The sequence below is a fragment of the Podarcis raffonei genome, chromosome 2, assembly GCF_027172205.1.
Source record: "Podarcis raffonei isolate rPodRaf1 chromosome 2, rPodRaf1.pri, whole genome shotgun sequence".
Classification (NCBI taxonomy): Eukaryota; Metazoa; Chordata; class Lepidosauria; order Squamata; family Lacertidae; genus Podarcis; species Podarcis raffonei.
Genome location: NC_070603.1, coordinates 124648533 through 124670183, shown reverse-complemented (window position 1 = coordinate 124670183; position 21651 = coordinate 124648533). Strand labels below are relative to the sequence as shown.

The window sequence follows — 21651 nt, the reverse complement described above, 5'->3', positions numbered from 1 at the left end:
GAATAACGAAAGGTGTAAAAATGGTCAGAACCTGCATTCGACCGAGCTCCTCTGGAATCGCCTCCAACGTGATTAACGACCTGAGCCTCTGATAAGGCTCCAGGCACATTCCCATTACGCAGAGTTTCAAAGCAGCAGAAGTGATGAGAAGTTTGAGCTATATTGCTAGGTTTTATTTTCTAGGGTACGCAGACAGAAAAGAAATACATCCTCTCTCTGTGAGAGACAGAGAGCAACTGAAAAACAAAGGAACAGGAAACCAGTAACATCACATCCGTCTCCTGTCTTCCGTGAGACTTCCAACAGCCTGGAATCTCTGGAATGTAAACAGAGTCCTGTGACTCCAAGAGCACAGCACAGTGGCAACACACAGAAACCAACAAAAAACACCTTTTCACAGGTGAAGTTGTGTGGAAATGGGCAGATTTCCCCCCTTCAGGATGGACAAGTGAAGCACTCTGTGAATATTGACCTTTAATTGGAGGAAACAGTTCAAAGAGGGAGGTTGAGGACAATCTTTATTGGTGCAGCTCAGAGAAAATAATCCCAAGGCTTGACATCGTTATCACCACAAAATAGCTGAATCTTTACAGAGCAATTAAGAAATCACCAGTTCAGTGGAGACAAAAGCATCAGGGCAAAAGGAGGAGATGGGCTGTCCCTGGAAATGGACTCATGTTGCGATTGAGGAGGAATAATAGGGGTGTGAGCATTTAATTTATTGTTATATTGGGGGGGCCGGCACCCCTAAATTCCTGGAACCAGTAGTGGGTTGAATCAAGGTCTCTGAATCTCCAGATCTGGCAGGGATTCAAAAGCAGGAATACTGAGAATGGCTGCTAAGAATGAGCCATGGAGAAAGTGGGTGGAGCCCCACCCTGAGGTCCAAATTAGTGAGCAGGGACAAGAGTTTTGGGGATTTCAGTTGCTGTGGCCTGATGGGGGGGAGGTTTCAGTCTGTCAGCAGCAAGCTGGAAGGGGTCTCGGAACATGGCTGGTGTCTGTCTGAGTCCAAAGCTGCTTTGGCCAGGAACCCCTTGGGGTTTTGATGCTGTGAGCCCATCATAGACTCAGGATGTATATATATGTGTCAATAAACCATATGACCTAAAGACACCAGAGTTTTCGCTGCTCCTCATTTCCTGGACCCCTGGAACCTCACACCACTCAAAGATTGGGGTGGAGTGTATCAATAGTTGGGAATGCCCACTTGGATCATGAGGAAGTTGTTGGGACTAATTTGCAACAAGGGGAAACGGGTCTTTGACTCCTTTTTCTCCAGAAGGCAGGTCCTTCCAAGAAGGGGCTTGCTGAAAGTGAGTCAAAGTTTACAAGGAGGAAAACTTACGGGGAAATTCTGTGAGCTCCAGATCCTATCACGTGCCTTTCCAGGAAAGCATGCATTGCTGGTTTGACTGCACTTTAAGTATCGTACATGGAAGGGCAGCTGCTTGGAGTGTAGAAGGTTCAGTCCCCAGAACGTCCAAGAAGGGCTGGAAAGACTCGCCCTCTGAAACATCAGTTGAGCCACTGCCAGTCAGTGTGGGCATATGGGACCAGAAATGCTGCTGAGCCAGATGGACTTGGCCTAAGGCAGTTTCCAGTGACCCTGTGTTCCCAGGTCACCCAAGGGGCAGCTGGGAGGAGGAGACATCTTAGTCCACAGCAAGAAGAGCAGCAAAGGAATTGGGTGTGGTGAACCTTCTCCAGCCCAAGGGCCACATTCTCTTCTGGGGAACCTTCTGGGGGCCACACACCAGTGGTGGGCAGGAGCAGAGCATCAAAGGCCAGTGTGAAGTTTTCAGAGGAGACCAGTCTCTGCACAAGCTCACCCTCCCCTCTCCATCCCCCGTCAAGGCAAGCGAGAAACATGATTGAAGGACTAATCCCAGCCAAGAGTCTGAGGGAAGGGGCAATGCAAGGCTGGGGAGAGTCCCAGGGGCCACATGGAGAGGTTTGGGAGGCCACATGGGACCCCTCCCCAATTCAGTTGTGAGGCTCCCCATCAGGGCTTGAAGGACCAGTCCTGGCAGTCTGACCAGATTCATGGTTGTTTTCAGGGACAGCTCAGGCTCCTCCAGGGAGATTCAAGGCACAAATTCTCTAGCAGAGAGGTGCAAAGAAGGAATCAGGTTGCGCTAACTTGCAATCAACAAGCGGAAAGGGAAACACAAGAAGAAACTTTCCCCAAATGACAAGCAAGCAACAGAGGTGGGGGAGGGGTGGACACTGTCGTTCTTGATCTGTGACTCCTTCCATCCACCTTCCAAGGAGGTTTCCACCTCTGAGCATGGACAGAGGGCAACTGGCAGGAAGAACAGAGCTTCTCCACATCCCAGGATCCTGATGGAGCAGCCAAGTCTAACTGATGAGTCCTGCAGGCAGAGAAGAGAGAGACAAGCCCATCACTGTGGAGTGAGGAACGGGGAGAAAGGGGCAGAAGAATCCCTGGCAAAATTGGGGGGGACACTCCATAGAGCGGCCACCAGAGATTGTGAACTACAATTCCCATTGCCATCAGTTATGGGCCTGGTAGGGGGGGCTTTGAAGAGGGAAGGAAGCAGAGGGAGGGAGACTTGGCTGGCTTTGGCAGTGGAGAAGAGGAGCTTCAGAAGAGACCAAGGAGATCTCTCTAGATCAGAAATGGGGAACCATGGACCCTGGACCAAATGTGGCCCCCAGACTTCTCTTTCTGCTCTGAAAGTGATTCCACCTCCCTTGAACTCTGAGGATGCCCCTTGCTTGCCTGCACCAAGAACAAAGAGGGGCAGAAACTAGTCCACTCAGCAATAGGGAAATTGGCACGTTTTTCTCCACCCCCACCTGCCCAGCAATGTCATGTGGGCCCCAGAAAGAGGGGATGCAGCCTTTGGGGCGAAAGAGGACACCCCCCCCGGAATAGATGTCCTGCAACGGGCAGAAGAGCTTTGTCTCCCAAGCCAAATGCCAGGACTGGTCTCCTCACTCGGCCTCTGCTAGGGAACTTTGCTTGACTGTCTCCCAGGTGGGAAATTCCCCTGGAGACCCACTTCCAGGACATGATATAGGAGTGTGTGCATCAGGGGATGGATTGATCCATAGGAAAATTTTGGAACAAGAGGGAGATAAGTTGAAATTGCAAAGCTTTGAGAAACTAAAAGACAAAGTGCGAGATTGGCTTCATTATTATCAAATAAGAGAGGCTTTTAATTTCGATAAAAAAATTGGCTTCCAGGTGGAAAAATCAAAATTGGAAACAGAACTGTTAGAGCCCAAAACTAAGATACTTTCAAGAATGTATAACTTGCTGTTAAAATGGAACACGCAGGATGAGACGGTCAAATCTGCTATGATTAAATGGGCACAGGATATAGGACATAACATTATGTTTGCTGACTGGGAACGGTTGTGGACCACTGGTATGAAATTTACGGCATGTAATGCCTTAAGAGAAAATATTATGAAAATGATATATAGGTGGTACATGACACCAGTCAAGCTTGCAAAAATCTATCATTTGCCCGACAATAAGTGTTGGAAATGTAAAGGAACTGAAGGTACATTCTTTCACCTTTGGTGGACGTGCCCAAGGATTAAGGCTTTCTGGGAGATGATATATAATGAAATGAAAAAGGTACTTAGGTACACTTTTTTGAAGAAACCAGAGGCCTTTCTCCTGGGCATAGTCGGCCAATTGGTGCCAAAGAAGGATAGAACTTTCTTTATGTATGCGACAACAGCAGCAAGAATACTTATTGCAAAGTATTGGAAGACGCAAGAGCTACCCACTCTGGAAGAATGGCAGATGAAGTTGATGGATTGCATGGAACTGGCTAAAATGACTGGCAGAATCCGTGACCTGGGAGAAGAGTCGGTGGAAGAAGATTGGAAGAAATTTAAGGACTATTTGCAGAAATATTGTAAAGTTATAGAATGTTAATTTGACGTTGGATTGAAAATAAGAGGTGTTAGCAACAAAGTTAAAAAGAATATGTTAAATATAGATTGACAAAGGATGAAAATATTCATTTATAAATATGTCAAGATAAAGAGTTAAGATAAAGAAAATAGGCCAAGGATTTGCTGAATTGATTAGCTAAATGGGAATACAAAAAGGGGAGGCGGGTGGAAGTCAAAGAAACTAGTAAATGACCAAAAGGCATAAAGATGGATCTATTTTTCTTTTCAATTTTTTTCTTTTCTTTTAATTATGTGTTTTTACTTTTATGATTATTGTATTTTTCTTTTATTTTTCTTTGTAAACTTTTGTCTATTTTTTGTAAAATCTCAATAAATATCTTATTAAAAAAAAAGGATTGATCCATAGAAAGCTCCTCCCCTCTGTTCTACAAGGAAGCCATGGTGGGGGCACAGCAAGCAGCCAGGAGAAGGGGGTTGGGGGAGGAGGAGGAGGATGGAAGAGCAGAGAGGAAAGTTACCTGCAGGCTGAGGAACAGCTTGCCCTGGGAGAGAGAGAAAAGAATAGAAAGATTCAGTCAGCACCAGATAGTCCCTGAAATAGCTTCTCTTCCCCCCACCCTACACCCAAGTTCAAGATAACACACTCCAGGCACAGCTGGGAACTTTCTCCCCCTTATTCTGTCCTATGGACTATGAGGGGTGAAAGAAGAGTCTCTGTAGGAAATAAATATTTCCTTCCCAATACAGAAAGGACCCTGGAGAACATCTTGCCAACTAATCTCTTTCCCATTACTCAATGCCCCTCCCCCCACAAATCCCCCCCCCCATATTCCTTTGGCTGCCTCCTTTAGGGCTCTGCATGGCCCAGTTGTTGATTTATTTCAGACACACAAACAACGAAAAGACCCAAGGGAGATGAATTCCGCCTCCTGTCAGTGTCTCAAAGGCCCTTCGCTCAGCAGGGAGAGAGAGCCTTTGACTTACTGCTGGGACCAGGAAGCTGCAAAACATCTGTGTCCTTACTCTGCTCAAAGGCTTCAGAGCCAGAGATGCTTTTGAATTTCTCCCTCATGTGTTGGATAGGAGGTTTAGGTCTTCATCTACAGATTTAAACCTCAGACCATCTCCATAAGAGCTGAGGCTCCATTGGAGACACCAAGAGGGACCTCCTAGGAGTGGAGAAGGCACAAAACCCTCTCCAGAACCTCTGCCTAAGAACAGGAGGGGGGCCTGGAGCCCAGTCCAGCCCCACACCCAACCCTCCCTCTCCCCCTGGCACCCCACCCTCACCTTTCTTGTTCTTCAGGTAAAGGGCGAGTCCAGTGGCCCCAAAGACCAGCCCCAGCACAATCCCCACAATCCCCGTCCACATCTTGCTCCTGGCAGAGTCCGACTGTGGCTCTGAAGAAAGAAAAAGCCGTGAGTGAGGAAAGGCAGGCCTGGGATCAGCCCCTGAGGGGGGAGCAACACATCTAGCCCCCCAGGAATGCCCCCCACTCCCTTGGGCAGTAGGTGGGTCAGGGCTGGGAAGGCGTCCTACCCCATTTCACCGTGACGGGTCCTTCGAAGCTGGCGTGCTCCACCTGGCAGGTGTAGACGTCTCCACGTTCTGGCTTTGTCTCCAGCATCACCTCAATATGGAAGGTCCAGTCCCCGTTCCGGATGAGGTCCGTGGTCCACACTTTGGGCTCCTCCTTCCCGTTCCTGAACCACTTGATCTCGATCCCCGCAGGGAAGAAGCGGTTCACGGTGCAAATCAGCAGAGTGTTGTGTGGTGAAGATTCAACGTTGTCTGTGGGGGTGATCTTCACCTGGGGCTGGACTGTGGGAGGGAGGCAAGGGAGATGGGGAAGGAAGGTCAGAGATTTAGGCAGGGAGGTGGACAGTCCAGGGCCATATTTAAGGTGGGGGTGCTAGCCAGGGTCTCATCCACTCAGAGGGACACCACTGAGGCTCCCAGCTTGCGGGGGTGGGGCTTCCTCCAACCGCACCCCCTCCTGGTGGCTCCACTTTAAATTCTTTATTTGCAATGGTTCAGCAGTCAGCAATTTTTGAAGGAATCTTGTGGAGTATTTATTCTTTATCTTATTCTTTAGAGCCTTAAATTGCAAGCCTTTATTTTTCAGAAGTCCCAATGAATTCAATGGAGCTTACTCCCAGGTAACTGTGTAAAGATTCTGCAGTCTTATACTGCAATCTTCAGCATTTTTACTCAGAAGTATGCCACTGAGTTCAGTAGGACTTACTCTCTGGTATGTACGTGATCATTATCACAGTTTCTATTATTTATTAATTATTATTATTATTTACAGTCATGATATTCCTTAGAATTCCTCAAATGATCTACTGCTCTCTGAGGAGATCTTCTTAAGGTTGAATGAAAGCCAGATACACACACAGACAATTTTACTATTTGGAGAGACTATTTCTCTTCTCCAGCCTCTTTCAAACTTCTTTTTATGCCCTTCATGAACAAATGTGTCAAGTTTTGTGTGTGTATGCAAATACACATGGGGTGTTTTTGTAGGAATCAAGCCTAGTCAGAGGAATTGGCCACTCTCCAGTCACCCGGCTTGAGTCCCTTGTTGACCTCCCCGTCTGCGACTCCCGGCAAGATCAGGCGAGATCTCAATCGGCGATCCTCCTCTAATGTGAGAAGAACACACCACTCCTCCCCTGCCATCCCCAGGGAGGGGAAAGAGACAGACAGAAATGTATTTACATGCCTTTATTTCTGTCTTTCCAGCAGTACAGAGAAACGTGTCTGCACTCTCTTAACACCAACAGCAGAGAGAGAAACTCCTCCCCTGTACTTCCAGTACAGGTCAGATGACACTCTGAGCTAACATCCGGTGCTCAGTACAGTGAATAGACTGTTCCTTTGTTCCCACGGTACAGTCCCAAGCATCAACATCCTGTTTGGCTTTCCAGCCATCTGGAGCTCACTGCTGCATTGCTCCTTTTTCGTAACAGTTTTTGCCCGGGCGACAGAAAGTCTAGTTTGGGCCCCTCCTGGAACAGTTAGTCCATCCTACAGTCGCAGCCCCCAAATTCCCACTCCCACCAGTGGGATCTCTGACCCCCCCATCTCCCCAAAGCCAGCCCAGTTTCCCGTGGTCAGGCTGGGCATTCCACAAACTGGGAACTGCTCCTCCCTGGGGGTCCTGGGATGCCCCTCCCCTTCCTAGGACACTTTCCATCCTTCTGTCTCATTTCCCAGTCCTGGGAATCTCAGGAGTTTGCCCTTCCTATTTTCCTGGCAAACAGGATGCTATTCAAAATCACTGCACAGTATCCTTTTGATTTAGGGATGATCCCTGGAGAACGGGGGGGGGGGCAGGGCTGGAGGGGAGCCTTGTAGCTGAAAATAGTAATGAGTGGGTAGGAGGGAAATGGACCATGTTTACAATAATTATTATTTAATCCTGAACATATGTGATTTTGAGATTGTGGGGTTAATTTCTAACCCCCCCTCCCACTTAAACATCCTGAGTCCCCAGAAAACTGGACAGATGGTAGCCCTACCTGAATCCATGTCAGGTGTGCAGGAAACGACATGTTAAAGTGTCATAATTAATAACTAACACTCAAATAACATCATTTTGTAATTTAAAAATGTTCAGGGTTTCTGCTTGAAATGTGCTCTCTCTGCTCCCCATGGAAGGCTGCTATGCCCCCCTTGCAGCCCCCCACTCTAATGCAGTTCAGTGTTGGACTGTGTCCTGGGTTCAAATCCCCCCTGGGCCTTGAGTCTCCTGGGTGTCCCTGACCAGCCCCTCCCCTCAGCATGGCCTCCCTCACAGGGCTGTTGTGGGGATGGAGAGAGGAGGGGGGGAACCATGGACAGCACAGGCAGTACATGAAGCTTAGGGAAGTTTTTTAAGTCTGATATTCTGTTGTGCTTTTAATTCTGTTGGGAGCCGCCCAGAGTGGCTGCGGTATAAATAATAATAATAATAATAATAATAATAATAATAATAATAATAATAATTCATTACTAACTAACACTCAAATAACATCATTTGTCAAAGCGATAAATAACTACCTGACATTCAGAAGACATCTTAAGGCAGCCCTGTTCAGGGAAGTTATTAATGTGTGATTTTAGTGTATTTTTGGTTTCTGTGGAAGCCGCCCAGAGTGGCTGGGGAAACCCAGCCAGATGGGCGGAGTACAAATAATAAATTATTATTATTATTATTATTATTATTATTATTATTATTATTACTACTACTACTACTACTACTTCTATTATTGTTGGTTGTTGTTGTTGTTGTTGTTGTTGTTGTAAATACTACAATTTTGTGTTACAAACCTCCCTGAGACCTACAGGTATTGAGGCATCTGATCATAGCCTGCATTTTTAATCAAGGCTTATATTTTGATCAGATTCCTGTATTCTAAAAATGACCTTAAAGAAATATATATTTGTAAATGTTTGTATCTCTCATGCCAGGCAGAAACCATACTCTGGCAGCTGTTTATCTTCTTGATCAAGGGCCCCCTGATCTATAGCAGTGTCTCAGGGTTGTAAAAGGAAATTAAAGCCTGGGAACAAAAGGTCACACTGACCATACAAATTATAGAATACAATCAAGGTTGCAAAAATAGTAATTAATTATTGTGCCTCCCATTAAACTTGAGCCACATCTTCCTAAGGTTAAAAGGGCAAATAAACAGCAGCTAGACTAGGCAAAGCAGCTCTCTGAAACTGCTTTGAATCTTTGAAGCTTCAGAGAATTTAGGGAACTTATAGAACTTAGCTTTTACTAAGTTCCTTTTTACTTAAGACAAGATCTTTGCTTCTAAAAATCTATATATGTTATGTTATGAAATATATTGGCTTAAATGTAATTATGCAAAGGATTTAGAAAGTAAGAAATCATAGAATCATAGAGTCATAGAAGAAGTTGGAGTAGACCACGAGGGCCATTGGGTCCGGACCCCTGCCAGACAGAGAGACGCCATCAAGAGCACTCCTGACATATGGTTGTCAAGCCTCTGCTTAATGACCTCCAAAGATAAAATTAGCCATCATCTGTTTTGGAGTGAATAGGGCAATAGGGCAAAAGATGAAATGTTAGTTAAGGCGCCTAGTCTAGGGCAAAAGGGTATCTGGTAATTAAGGTGCCTTGTAGAGGTTAATGGCTGTTTGCCAATTATAAATAGAAGGAAATATAGCTCTTTGTCTCCCATAAAAGGCAATAGGAAATGGGTGTATCTTTTATGATTGGTTCTAGCGAACAGCCAATAGGAATTTTAACCAGGCTGATTGGACAGAGGCAGCCAAAGGAGGAGCAAGGGGGCTGAGCTGAGGGAATATAAGTGCTGGCCATAATGGCAGGAGGGCAGGCCAGAGCTTGGTAACCATATACCACTGTGCCTCACATTTATTTGTCTGACAAATAAATTATTATTTTAATTTCTCTATTGCTGCGTTGAATATTTCATTCCAGCTAAGCGTTAACCACAAGCAGGGTGCTACATTTTATGGTGCCTCTGTGACTCGGATAAGTGGTCTGCTGGAACGCAGCCCCTTCGCCTTACTGGGCAGGGTACAAGAGGGAGGACCACTAACTGCTTACCCAGCGCGCACTGGAACATTTTTCCAGGGGAACGCAGAAGTCTCGTCTGTCTGATACCCTGCTCACCGACGGCGACGGACCGGGGGGAACCAGAGAAATAAAGAGGGATCCGCTAAGGGTAAGTGCACAAAGGGGTTTTGGCCCTCCAATTAATTGGGAGGAAGAGAAGTCTTGATCAAACTTCTGCGTCTCAGTAAGGGGGAAACTGAGTACGCTAGGTGGTTGGGTACATCAGATGGTGGTCTGGTGGAGGAAAAGGGAAAGGTTGGGAAGTAGAGTGTGGTGAAGTATCCAGCGCATTGTATGTGTGAGAAAGTACAATCGTAGCTGACCTGAGTGTGGAGTGGGTAGTACTTCGGTTCCCAGTAAGGCGACTTCACTGGGCAAGGAACCCCACGAAGCGAGTGTGTGAGTGACTGAGTGGATACTTCACAGGGCCATACAATGGGAGTTGGGGGTTCAAAGGGGGAAAATACACCTCTTGAATGTATGTTAAATAATTTTAAGAAAGCCTTCTCAGGGGCATATGGAGTCAAAATGACGCCAGAGCGCTTGAGAACGTTATGTGAATTAGAGTGGCCGAAACAAAATACTGAATGGCCATCTCAGGGAACCTTTGATATAAATTTAGTAAGCAAACTTTGGACTAATATCGCCAAAGAAACGGGAGGGTGCCCAGAACAATTTTCATATATAGATTCTTGGCTGAGCACATTAAATAAAAATCCTCCATGGATAAGGGAATGCAAAGTCCAACGATGCAAATTATTGGCTGTAAAAGCCGAAGCTAGGAAAGGAATCTTGCCAAATAAACTCAAACCCATTTTTGAGGGACCAGAGGAAGAGGTGCTTCCACCTCCACCCTATGCTCCACATCGAAGGGAGCCTAATCCAAATACTCCACCAGTTGTAACCCCAAGGCAAGAAAGTGGAATGAATAATGGGGGTGGAGTCACAGAACTTGATTCCTTGATAGATTATGATAAATATCTTCAGGAGGCCTTGGAGTCCTATAATAAAGCCCAAGCAGAAGTGGTTATTCCACCTGTGAGTCCCAGTAGAACTCCATCTACAGTCTCCTTTAGTGGAACAACCAATTGCCCACCCCAAACCCCTGTACATCCAAATCCTAGAGAACTATTACAGAAGTTACAGGAAGACCTTGATCGGTCAGCAAGCAATACAGCCAGGCGTATAAAGCTGCTAAAAGAACGCCTTGGGACAGATACCATCCCCTATGATTTGAGGCCCCTAGAGCAAAGCGAAGAGAAAGGTCACGTAGTAGCCCCTCTTAGAAGAGTATTTGATGCACTTGAGGAGCCTGTGCTGGTTAACGGGCAACCCGGACCACGGCCACCTCGAACTTCGACCCTCCAGTACATTCCATTCACAACTACGGATCTGATGAATTGGAAAACACACACCCCATCTTTCGCAGAAAAACCTCAGGCTATGATGGACTTGGTGACTTCAATAGTAAATACTCATAGTCCTACTTGGACAGATTGCCGCCAACTCCTGAATACTCTGTTCACCACTGAGGAAAGAAGAGACATAATTGAAAAGGCACAGATATATTTGCGTGAGCAGGCCAGAGTGGGAAATATTTTTAATATTGACCGTCATCTCCAGGATAACTTTCCTTTGGAAGATCCTAATTGGGATCCAAACAATGCAATTCACCTGGCCAGGCTTACCACCTACCGCCAGACGCTTGTGCAAGGTATCCGCAGGGCATGCCAGAAGCCCACTAATATGTCTAAAGTCTCAGAAGTAGAACAGAAACCAAATGAGAGTCCGGGAGACTTTTTAGAGAGGCTGCAGGAAGCCTATCGTATATGGACTCCTTTTGACCCTGAAGCCCCTGAAAACAGCAGAATGATTACTGCTACATTTGTGGCCCAGTGTGCTTCTGATATTCGTAAGAAAATTCAGAAATCAGAAGGATGGGAAGGGATGCTGATGAGCCAAATTATGGCCATTGCACGCCGAGTTTATCGGAATAGGGATGAGGCTGAGAAACAAGAGAAGAAGAAGTGGCAGAAGGAAAAGATGGTGATGCTAGCCACAGCAGTGAAGCAAGACTACCGCCCTTTAAACGGAGGGAGAGGGCGGGGAAGGAATCCACCACTGGGAAGGAATCAATGTGCGAATTGCAAGAAGGAGGGTCATTGGAAGCGGGAGTGTCCTGAACCCCTGAGGTTGGAAGAAGTACGCCCAGGCCCAGGCCCAGGCTCCGGCCCAAGAAACCAGGGACGGGGACGGGGAATGATCCGAAATGGAAGATATCAGAGACCTGGACAAGGACAGAGTAGAGACAATTTCATTGGACTGGCAGAGGAGGATTTTACCCAAGACTAGGAACGACCGGACTCCATAAAGTTAGGCTTCCAGGAGCCCACGGTCACGATTCAATTAGGGAGCCATTTAATAGACTTTATGATTGATACTGGGGCTGAATACTCAGTACTCCCAGAACTATTGCAGAAAAAGGCATCCAAAAGTGTAGTCATTAAAAGTGCCACTGGTCAGTCAGCTAAGAGGTCTTTCCTCCAACCTTTGGAATGCCAGATTGGGGGACATCGTTTAACTCATCAGTTTTTGTATATACCTGAGTGTCCAATACCTCTCTTAGGTAGAGATATGCTGTCCAAATTGCAGGCCCAAATCACCTTCACTCCTCAAGGTCCAGAAATGAAACTGCCATCAAAAGCAGCAGGAATAATTACCCTCTCAGTACCTAAGGAACAATCATGGCGCCTAATGTCAGCCCTGCAAGTCCAACCCACATTGGATACAGAATTAAACAAGCTCCTCCAAACCCTACAGGTGCCACCAGGAGTATGGGCCGAAAATAGCCCACCAGGAATGGCTAAGAATATAGCTCCAATTGTAGTAACCCTAAAACCTATGGCTACCCCTGTATCTGTAAAGCAATATCCTTTACCCCGGCGAGCAGCAGAGGGCATCCAGAAACATTTGGACCGCCTATTAAAATATGGTCTGCTTAAGCCCTGCCAATCAGAATGGAACACACCCCTTTTGCCTGTTCGGAAACCTGGGACAGATGAATACAGGCCAGTACAGGACTTGAGGCTCGTAAACCAGGCTATCGAGACCTTGCACCCAAATGTACCAAACCCATATACCCTGCTGAGTTTGATCCCACCAGAAGCAACATTTTTTACTGTATTGGACTTGAAAGATGCATTCTTCTGTTGCCGGCTGGCACCACAGAGCCAACCTATATTTGCCTTCCAGTGGGAAGACCCTTTGACAGGAACAAAAGGCCAGCTAACCTGGACAAGATTGCCCCAGGGATTCAAAAATTCCCCAACTTTATTTGGTACTGCCTTGGCGAAAGATTTAACAAGTTACCCCTCAATACCTGGAGAAAAGGTGGTTCTGCAATATGTAGATGACCTTATACTAGCGGCAAAGGATTTTGCTACCTGTAAAGAAGGGACAGAGGAACTGCTCCACTTGCTCTGGGAAGCTGGCTACCGAGTTTCCCAGAAAAAGGCACAGTTATGTTTAGAAAAGGTCAAATATTTGGGCTTTGACATCTCACACCAACAACGAGCATTGAGACCAGAGAGGAAAGAAGCTATTTGCCTTATTAAGGAACCTACCACAAGGAAACAACTCAGAGGATTCCTGGGAACAGCAGGGTTTTGTAGACTATGGATACCTGATTTCAGCAGTCTGGCCAAGCCCTTACATGAAAGCACTCGAGGTGCAGAAAAGGACCCATTCGTATGGGGACCTGAGCAGCAACAAGCCTTTTTAGCTATCAAACAACGACTTATGGAGGCCCCAGCCCTTGGACTGCCTAATTCGGAAAAACCCTTTCAGCTGTATGTACATGAACAGAATGGGATTGCAGCGGCAGTCCTGACCCAGAGATTAGGAAGTTGGAACCGTCCAGTAGCTTATTTGTCAAAACAATTGGACTCAGTAGCAAAAGGATGGCCTCCATGCCTAAGGGCAGTAGCGGCCACTGCAAGCCTTGTCAAAGAAGCTGATAAATTTACCTTTGGCCAGACGATGTATGTGAATGTACCTCATGCTGTTCTGACACTTATGGAATATAAGGGTAGTTATTGGCTAACAAACCCAAGGATGGCTAGATACCAAGGCCTATTGTGTGAAAATCCCAGGATTCATCTACGAGTAGTGAATATGCTCAATCCAGCAACTTTGCTGCCCCTACCAGAGGTAGATGATGAAGAATCACATGATTGTCTCCAAATAATGGATGAAGTTTATTCCAGTAGACCCGATCTGAAAGATGAACCATTGAAAAATCCAGATGTTGTATATTATACTGATGGTAGCAGTTACCTGCATGAGGGTGCCAGACGAGCAGGATATGCTGTGGTCACCAATGAGGAAGTTGTGGAAGCTGAAGCTTTGCCTGCTGGCACCTCAGCACAAAAAGCTGAACTTATAGGTTTAACTAGAGCTCTGCAGTTGGCAGCCGGATGTAAGGCAAACATCTATACTGATTCTAAATATGCCTTCTTAACCCTGCATGCACATGGAGCTCTATGGAAAGAAAGAGGTCTAATCGGAGCCCACGGGAAGGCCTTGAAATATGGACCTGAAGTAGAAATCCTGTTGGAAGCAGTATGGGCTCCAGAACAGATTGCTGTAATGCACTGCAAAGGTCATGGACGTGGAAGGGATCCAATAACCAGAGGAAATCATGCTGCTGACAAAGCAGCCCGAGAGGCAGCCCAAAAGCCTGTGGGAGGATTTATAGCAGCCCTCATACCAGAGGTAGTTCCAGAAGAAGTTAAACCTCACTATACCCCAGAAGAGAGGAAGTGGGCTGAACAGGAAGGGGCGATTGTGAAGGACGGTTGGATGATCCTGCCAGACAATAGGATTTATGTACCTCATCACCTAGCAGGTACAATTGTAAGAAATTATCATGAATCTACTCACCTTGGCGGTACTGCAACCAGAGAGAGTCTCAGTCGGAAGTTGTATATTATTAACCTTTCACAATTAGCAACTTGCATTTCCCAGAAATGTGTTCTTTGTGCTAAAAACAATCCCAGGCAGGGACCGGTACAACCTCCTGGAATCCAACATGTGGGATACGTCCCCATGGAAAGCCTAATTGTGGACTTCACAGAGCTGGTCCCTTCTAAGGGATTCAAGTATCTCCTTGTGTTTGTAGATACTCTTACCGGATGGGTTGAAGCTTTTCCCACCAGAACTGAAAAGGCACGAGAGGTAACTAAGAGACTCCTCACTGAATTGATCCCAAGGTTTGGATTACCTAGATGCATTGGAAGTGATAATGGGCCAGCGTTCATTGATCAAGTAGTACAAGAAGTATGTCGAGTCCTACAAGTGAAATGGAGACTGCATGCAGCATATAGGCCTCAGAGTTCAGGGAAAACTGAAAGAATGAATCGGACTCTGAAAACCCAATTGGCAAAATTAACCCAGGAAACAGGATTGGGATGGGTAGATGTGTTACCCATAACACTGTTTCGTGTTCGGTGCGCACCCACAAAAAGACTTAAGTTGTCACCTTTTGAGCTCCTGTATGGGAGGCCGCCCTCCTTTGTTCAGGATATTCCAGCTGACCTCAAACAAATAGGAGACTGTGTGACACAGGGACAAGTGCAATCTCTCTCCCGTGTTTTTGTTTCTCTTAACAGGTGGGCCCTCGAGCGCACGCCGTGCAGCATTGCCGAGCCGATTCATCAGTTCCAGGCTGGCGATAGCGTATGGGTGAAAGAGTGGAAACGCGATCCACTTGCACCTAAGTGGCGTGGACCTTACACCGTCTTGCTCTCTACTCCAACAGCGGTGAAGGTAGCTGAGGTGACCCCCTGGATTCATCACTCCCGTTTGAAGAAGTCCGAAGGCAGTTGGACGTGCAAAGGTGACCCCTCTAATCCTTTAAAACTGACTCTCTCCAAAAACCCCTGTATCTAGCCCTACGGGGAACGGGCTAGGTCACGGGCAACATTAGACGACCGGCCTGCTGCAGCCACAACCTGGAAGCTGGCTGACCTGCGCACGCCTGAAGCTTGAGGAGCGTCTGAACCAGCGATTGTAAACGGGAAGATTCTCTTATACAATTGATTGACTGCCCCCCCTGTGGAACAATTATCAGAGATATTACTCATTGGGGATCCTTGGGACATATGTTTTGGTCTTGGTGGTTCCCCATTTCTGTCACTGGGGGAATTATATTGGGGCTAATATTTTTTTGTTATCACAATAAGGTAATCTTTTGTGGAAGGAATGCATATACTAGACATCAACATGATTTTATTATTAATCCTGATCCCTTGGGAAGGGGAAGGGTCCTTGAATTTGAGCAAATTTGCTAAATATGGATTCCGCCATGACCACAATATGTGGGTAGGCTTAGCTGAGATGGTAGCCAATGTTACAAATAGGACCAATTGCCTTGTTTGCTCTCTTGGGCCAGATGATTCAGAGGGAGGTATGCCCTTATTACCAATACCATTAAATGCCATTGGTATGGTAAGCGAAATGCCACACCAAACAGAAGTACAGAATTTCCCCGGATGGAACTCAACTAAACCAATACGAGTTATACCTGTACAAGGGGAATTCTGTGTACATAAATCATCAGAGGCAGCTGATTCTACCATGATAGGCTCTTCTCATTGCCACTATACTTGGGATTATATTAAGAATAGTCAAACCTGGGCAAACGGTACTACCTATCGAACTCGGAATACCTTGCCCTGTGCACCTCCTTTTATTCATGCATGGAAAATGGTGTGGAACATAACTATGACAGAAAAAGGCAATCTAACATACTGCACTGTGAGCTCTATGCCCCTTTTGATATTTCGCCTTATGCACTCCACGTACCAAAAACCTCAGACCCGATGGTTGTGGTGGATATGTGGAGAATGGGCATACAAGAAACTCCCTTCCAAATGGAGTGGGACTTGTTTCCTGGGATGGGTATTACCACCAATGTGGATTATGCCCACTAGTTCAGCCAAGCGTACACGAAGAAACGCTGATATTTCTCATATAGCAGGAGGAAGTACCCAAAGTTGGAGCGATACTGATGATTGGCCACCAGAGCGCATTATAGCCTATTATGAACCTGCCTCCTGGAATCCTGATGAGCTCATACAAGGGGCTCGAGATCCTATTTATAATCTAAACAGAATAATTCGATTGCAAGCAGTAGTGGAACTTGTAACCAATGCAACGGCCCAGAGTTTGAGACTTATTGCACAACAGTTGGATGAAAGTAGAGCCGCCATTTTGCAGCTGAAAATGGGAATGGATTATGTACTTGCCAGGCAGGGAGGCCTATGTGGAGTCTTGAACTTGACAGGGAATGCCTGTTGCTTTAACATTTCTGATAATGGTGAGGCAATCCGTGTGTTGGCCACAAAGATGGAGAATATAGCACATGTCCCAGTACAAACATGGGAAGGATGGGATATGGGATGGCTCACCAACTGGTTACCAAATGTCGCAGGACTCAAAGGGATACTATTGTCTTGCTTGTTTTTCTTGACGGTAGTAGTAATGGTTTTGTGTATGGTGCCATGTATCATTTCATGTTTTAGAAGTACAATTAGCAAGATGATTTCAAATGAAACTCTACCTCATATCATGGCCCTATACAGAGCTTTACCTCAGGAATATGATGAAGGTCAAGCTATCAAGGACACTTGGGAAGGTCCTTGAGCTTGAAAGGGGGGAATGAGGCATCTGATCATAGCCTGCATTTTTAATCAAGGCTTATATTTTGATCAGATTCCTGTATTCTAAAAATGACCTTAAAGAAATATATATTTGTAAATGTTTGTATCTCTCATGCCAGGCAGAAACCATACTCTGGCAGCTGTTTATCTTCTTGATCAAGGGCCCCCTGATCTATAGCAGTGTCTCAGGGTTGTAAAAGGAAATTAAAGCCTGGGAACAAAAGGTCACACTGACCATACAAATTATAGAATACAATCAAGGTTGCAAAAATAGTAATTAATTATTGTGCCTCCCATTAAACTTGAGCCACATCTTCCTAAGGTTAAAAGGGCAAATAAACAGCAGCTAGACTAGGCAAAGCAGCTCTCTGAAACTGCTTTGAATCTTTGAAGCTTCAGAGAATTTAGGGAACTTATAGAACTTAGCTTTTACTAAGTTCCTTTTTACTTAAGACAAGATCTTTGCTTCTAAAAATCTATATATGTTATGTTATGAAATATATTGGCTTAAATGTAATTATGCAAAGGATTTAGAAAGTAAGAAATCATAGAATCATAGAGTCATAGAAGAAGTTGGAGTAGACCACGAGGGCCATTGGGTCCGGACCCCTGCCAGACAGAGAGACGCCATCAAGAGCACTCCTGACATATGGTTGTCAAGCCTCTGCTTAATGACCTCCAAAGATAAAATTAGCCATCATCTGTTTTGGAGTGAATAGGGCAATAGGGCAAAAGATGAAATGTTAGTTAAGGCGCCTAGTCTAGGGCAAAAGGGTATCTGGTAATTAAGGTGCCTTGTAGAGGTTAATGGCTGTTTGCCAATTATAAATAGAAGGAAATATAGCTCTTTGTCTCCCATAAAAGGCAATAGGAAATGGGTGTATCTTTTATGATTGGTTCTAGCGAACAGCCAATAGGAATTTTAACCAGGCTGATTGGACAGAGGCAGCCAAAGGAGGAGCAAGGGGGCTGAGCTGAGGGAATATAAGTGCTGGCCATAATGGCAGGAGGGCAGGCCAGAGCTTGGTAACCATATACCACTGTGCCTCACATTTATTTGTCTGACAAATAAATTATTATTTTAATTTCTCTATTGCTGCGTTGAATATTTCATTCCAGCTAAGCGTTAACCACAAGCAGGGTGCTACAGTATAGGGCAGGATGCGAATTTAATTAATAATAAATAAATAAAATAAGACCAACACTCTCCACATTGCAATACAAGAAAGGGTTTATGACGCTTCCAGGGACACAGAAACTCTGCCTCTGGAGTGGGGCATCGGGAAAGGCCCCCTTATCTCTCTGAAAAGCGGGAGGGCGGGGGGGGGAAGGGAGGGGAGAAAGTCCCGGGTCCACCCCCCGCCCCCGCAACGACGCCCCCTCCCCGAGTCTGGACTCACCCCGCCGGGCCTGGGCGAAGGGCGCGTCGATCTCGTAGTTGTGCCGGCAGAAGGCATCCACGGCGGCCTTCTCGCTCCGCAGGAGGTCCTTGTCCTGGTTCCATGCCTTGACGTCGGGCTCCCCCAGTTCAGCCACAGCCACGAACTTCCCTCGGTCGCTGTCGAAGTAGAGGAGCTCCTGCCGGTCGAAGAAATACCTTTGTAGGAAGTGGACCCGCTGCGTCCCGTTGGAGAAGTGGCACTCGGACTTCCCCTGGTACAGGAAATGCTCTGCGGGGGGGGGGGAGGGGGAGAATGAAATTGGGGGGAAGGAGACTTCAGGTTTCCGGTTGCCTTAAGGGCGCAGCTCCCACCATAGCGGATAGTTGCACCTGCCGGGCAGGAGAGAGACGATCTCTCTCCCTCCCCCCCCAATTCTCGCTCTCGTGTCACGTGATGCCATGGCGGGGGGGGGGCGGGGGGAGCTGAGCAGGGAGACCCCCCCTTTCACCTCCTCCCAAAGGAAAGGGAGAGAGCGATAGCGAAAGGCCGTTTTGTGGAGAGGGAGCCACAATCTCCAAGACCCTGGACCCCATGGGCGCAGCCACGATTAAGGGGGGGGGGCGGAGAGAGAACCGAGCTATCTGCTTTTATTTATTTATTTATTTGGGCGGCGCAGCTGCTCCCTGCCCCCGATGGATACGCCCCTGCTTATCTCCAGTTTACTAAAAACGTAAACCTCCCTCCCCCATTTTATTGCCCTCCTGCTGGAAGGGGAAATGTTGGGGGTGGGAGAGAGACCAGGAAAAAGGCGAGATACTGAGGAGGGTGGGAGACGCTTCTCTGCTCTGAATGGGGCATCACTGCAAACCCCTCCCCTCGACGAGAGCACACCCCCCGCGGGAGAGCCGGTTTCATTTTCGTTTTCCCTGCCAGGGCGCAGGAAGCGACGCCTGTCTACGCAGGAGCCCATTTCAGCACCCAGAGGACCCCAAGGCAGGGGGGCGGGAGACTGGGAGAGGGGGGCGGGATTTCAGGTTCCCCTTTCCCCCAGTTTTGCTGCCAGTGTCATGGGCGTAGGCAGGGAGGAGCAGTTACCCCCCCCAAATCAATAAAAATAAATAGCAAACTGAGGTCCCACCCCCCCAACAAAAACCCTGACTACGCACTTGCCTGGGTTTCTTACTTTTGAGAAGGAGCAGAAGAAAGGTATATTTATGCATTATGTGGAGTCATTTATAGAGCTAATAATTGGTTATGAGATCTCTTGGAAATGATGGGAGATAAATGGACTAATAATGATGAGGATGATTTTGAGAGGCAGGTGAAGAAGCGCTCAGGGCCAGATTCAGTTGCCCCCCCAGCGCCCCCCCCAAAGTCCCCTAGGGCTGCCTGCCATCAGCTGTCCTGCAGGAAGACTATTTAATGTGTGCATATTGTGGTTTTATTAAGATTCAGTTGAATGTTATTTGTAAGCTGCTGGGGTAGGATTTTAATCCTGAAAGGTGGGATATAATTAATAGCAATAATTAAATGTTCTCTCTTTCCCAATCCCAGGAGCCTGAGCTGCTCTTTTCCAGTGGGGGGAGTGTTTCCCCTTCCCTCCAGCCCCTTTGCCCCCCCCCCTCCTGGAAGAAGCAAAGATCCCCCGTGGTGAAGCAAGTATTCTTCAACATCAACTTCGCTGAACTAAACCAAGTTGTTCGGATGGCTGATTATCATCCTCCAACGCAACTACTCTATTCTGAACTTAAAAATGGAAAGTGTAAGGCTGGTGGGTCAACATAAGAGGTTTAAAGACTCTCAACGCAAATCTAACAAAATGTAGTATAAACACTGACAACTGGGAAACACTGGCCTGCGAGCGCTCCAGCTGGAGAACAGCCTTTACCAAAGGCGTCACGGGCTTTGAAGACACTCGAACTCAGGGCGAAAGGGAGAAACGTGCTGAGAGGAAGACACGCCTGGCAAACCCTCAAGGGATCAACTCCTGCCAGGAAACCTCTGTCCCCACTGTGGAAGGACGTGGGGGGGGGTGCAGAATTGGCCTCCACAGTCACTTACGGACTCCCTGCTAAGATCCTGCAAGACCATCTACGAGGGATCGTCAAAGGAGCCCCACTGATGGGGGTCCCGCTAAGCGGAGTTTCCTCTTCCTTCTCCCCCCATGGCAGAATCTTTGCTCACCTGGAGGCGCCTCCACGCCCAGCCCCTCCGAAGCGGAGACCACCAGCGCCCCCATCCCCAGCAGGAGCCCCCCCAAAGGCCAAAGGCGCAGCGCCGGAGCCCCCCATCCTTCTCTCTTCTTCGCCCCCCGAAGACTCCCAAATGGGACTTTCTCCGCTCAGCCCCGGGGGAAACTCCTGCCCAAGCCCCGCCCACTCCGCCTCCCCGCCCCGCGAGCGTCCAATCCGCCTCCGAGCCGAGGCAGCGTCATCGGTCGCCAGGCAGGGAACTCCTGCAAAGGGCATTATCAAGGGCTCTCTCTGCTCTCGCTCGGTCTGCAAGTTCCTCTTTGCCTTCTCTGCTGCTTCTGATGTCTCCATTGTAGTTGCGTCGCGTGTGACTCAAGATCCTCCCCGGAAAACCTTTTTTTGGGGGGGAATATAAAGCTTAACAAAAATCTGCCACTTCCATCCAAAACTTTACTCTGGCAGCAAAAGGGGAAATTTCAGACTCAGGCTTCAAAACAGCGAGATGCGCTTTTCTTCCGCTGCGTTTTAAGCCGCTAAACCTTCATGTATCCGGAAAGAGGACGGAAGTTTCAAGGGGGGAATAACTGGACTGCTGAAGGAGGGGGCTCCCCCCTTCGCCCCCAGCTTGCATCCCGAGGAGACCTGGCAGCCCCCCAATAAGGAGACCCCTCCCCCCAATAAAAGCCCCCTCCAGCCCCCAGCTCCCCTGTGCAAGAAACATCCCTGGTGCTGGTGTCTGAGGAGCCCCATGAAGAAACACACGCGGGGGGGAGACAGAGAAGAGCCCCCGCAGCCCCTTCCCTGGAGGAGACCCCTCCCCTCTTGGGGAGATCCAGCGCCCCCTCCCATTAGCTCCCCCTTT

At 47.4% G+C, this 21651-nt stretch overlaps 2 protein-coding genes across 2 annotated transcripts; one reads left to right on the top strand and one right to left on the bottom strand.

Annotated features, from left to right (window-relative positions):
* Positions 1 to 500: 500 nt before the first annotated feature.
* Positions 501 to 21155, bottom strand: LOC128409451 (H-2 class II histocompatibility antigen, E-S beta chain-like). Its single transcript, XM_053379959.1, is given in 7 exon segments — positions 501 to 2375; positions 4419 to 4442; positions 5191 to 5301; positions 5441 to 5722; positions 18616 to 18885; positions 20782 to 20854; positions 20856 to 21155. Coding segments are annotated over 7 exon segments (1059 nt in total). The 5' UTR covers positions 21141 to 21155; the 3' UTR covers positions 501 to 2361.
* On the top strand, positions 9606 to 15062 carry LOC128409410 (uncharacterized). Its single transcript, XM_053379881.1, has 2 exons — positions 9606 to 11249; positions 14956 to 15062. Exons 1-2 carry the CDS (start codon positions 9930 to 9932, stop codon positions 14968 to 14970), a joined length of 1335 nt encoding a protein of 444 aa, XP_053235856.1. The 5' UTR covers positions 9606 to 9929; the 3' UTR covers positions 14971 to 15062.
* Positions 21156 to 21651: the final 496 nt, after the last annotated feature.

Coding starts and splice junctions, on each gene's coding strand:
- LOC128409410 (XM_053379881.1), top strand. CDS start 9,930: ATGGGAGTTGGGGGTTCAAAGGGGGAAAATACACCTCTTGAATGTATG.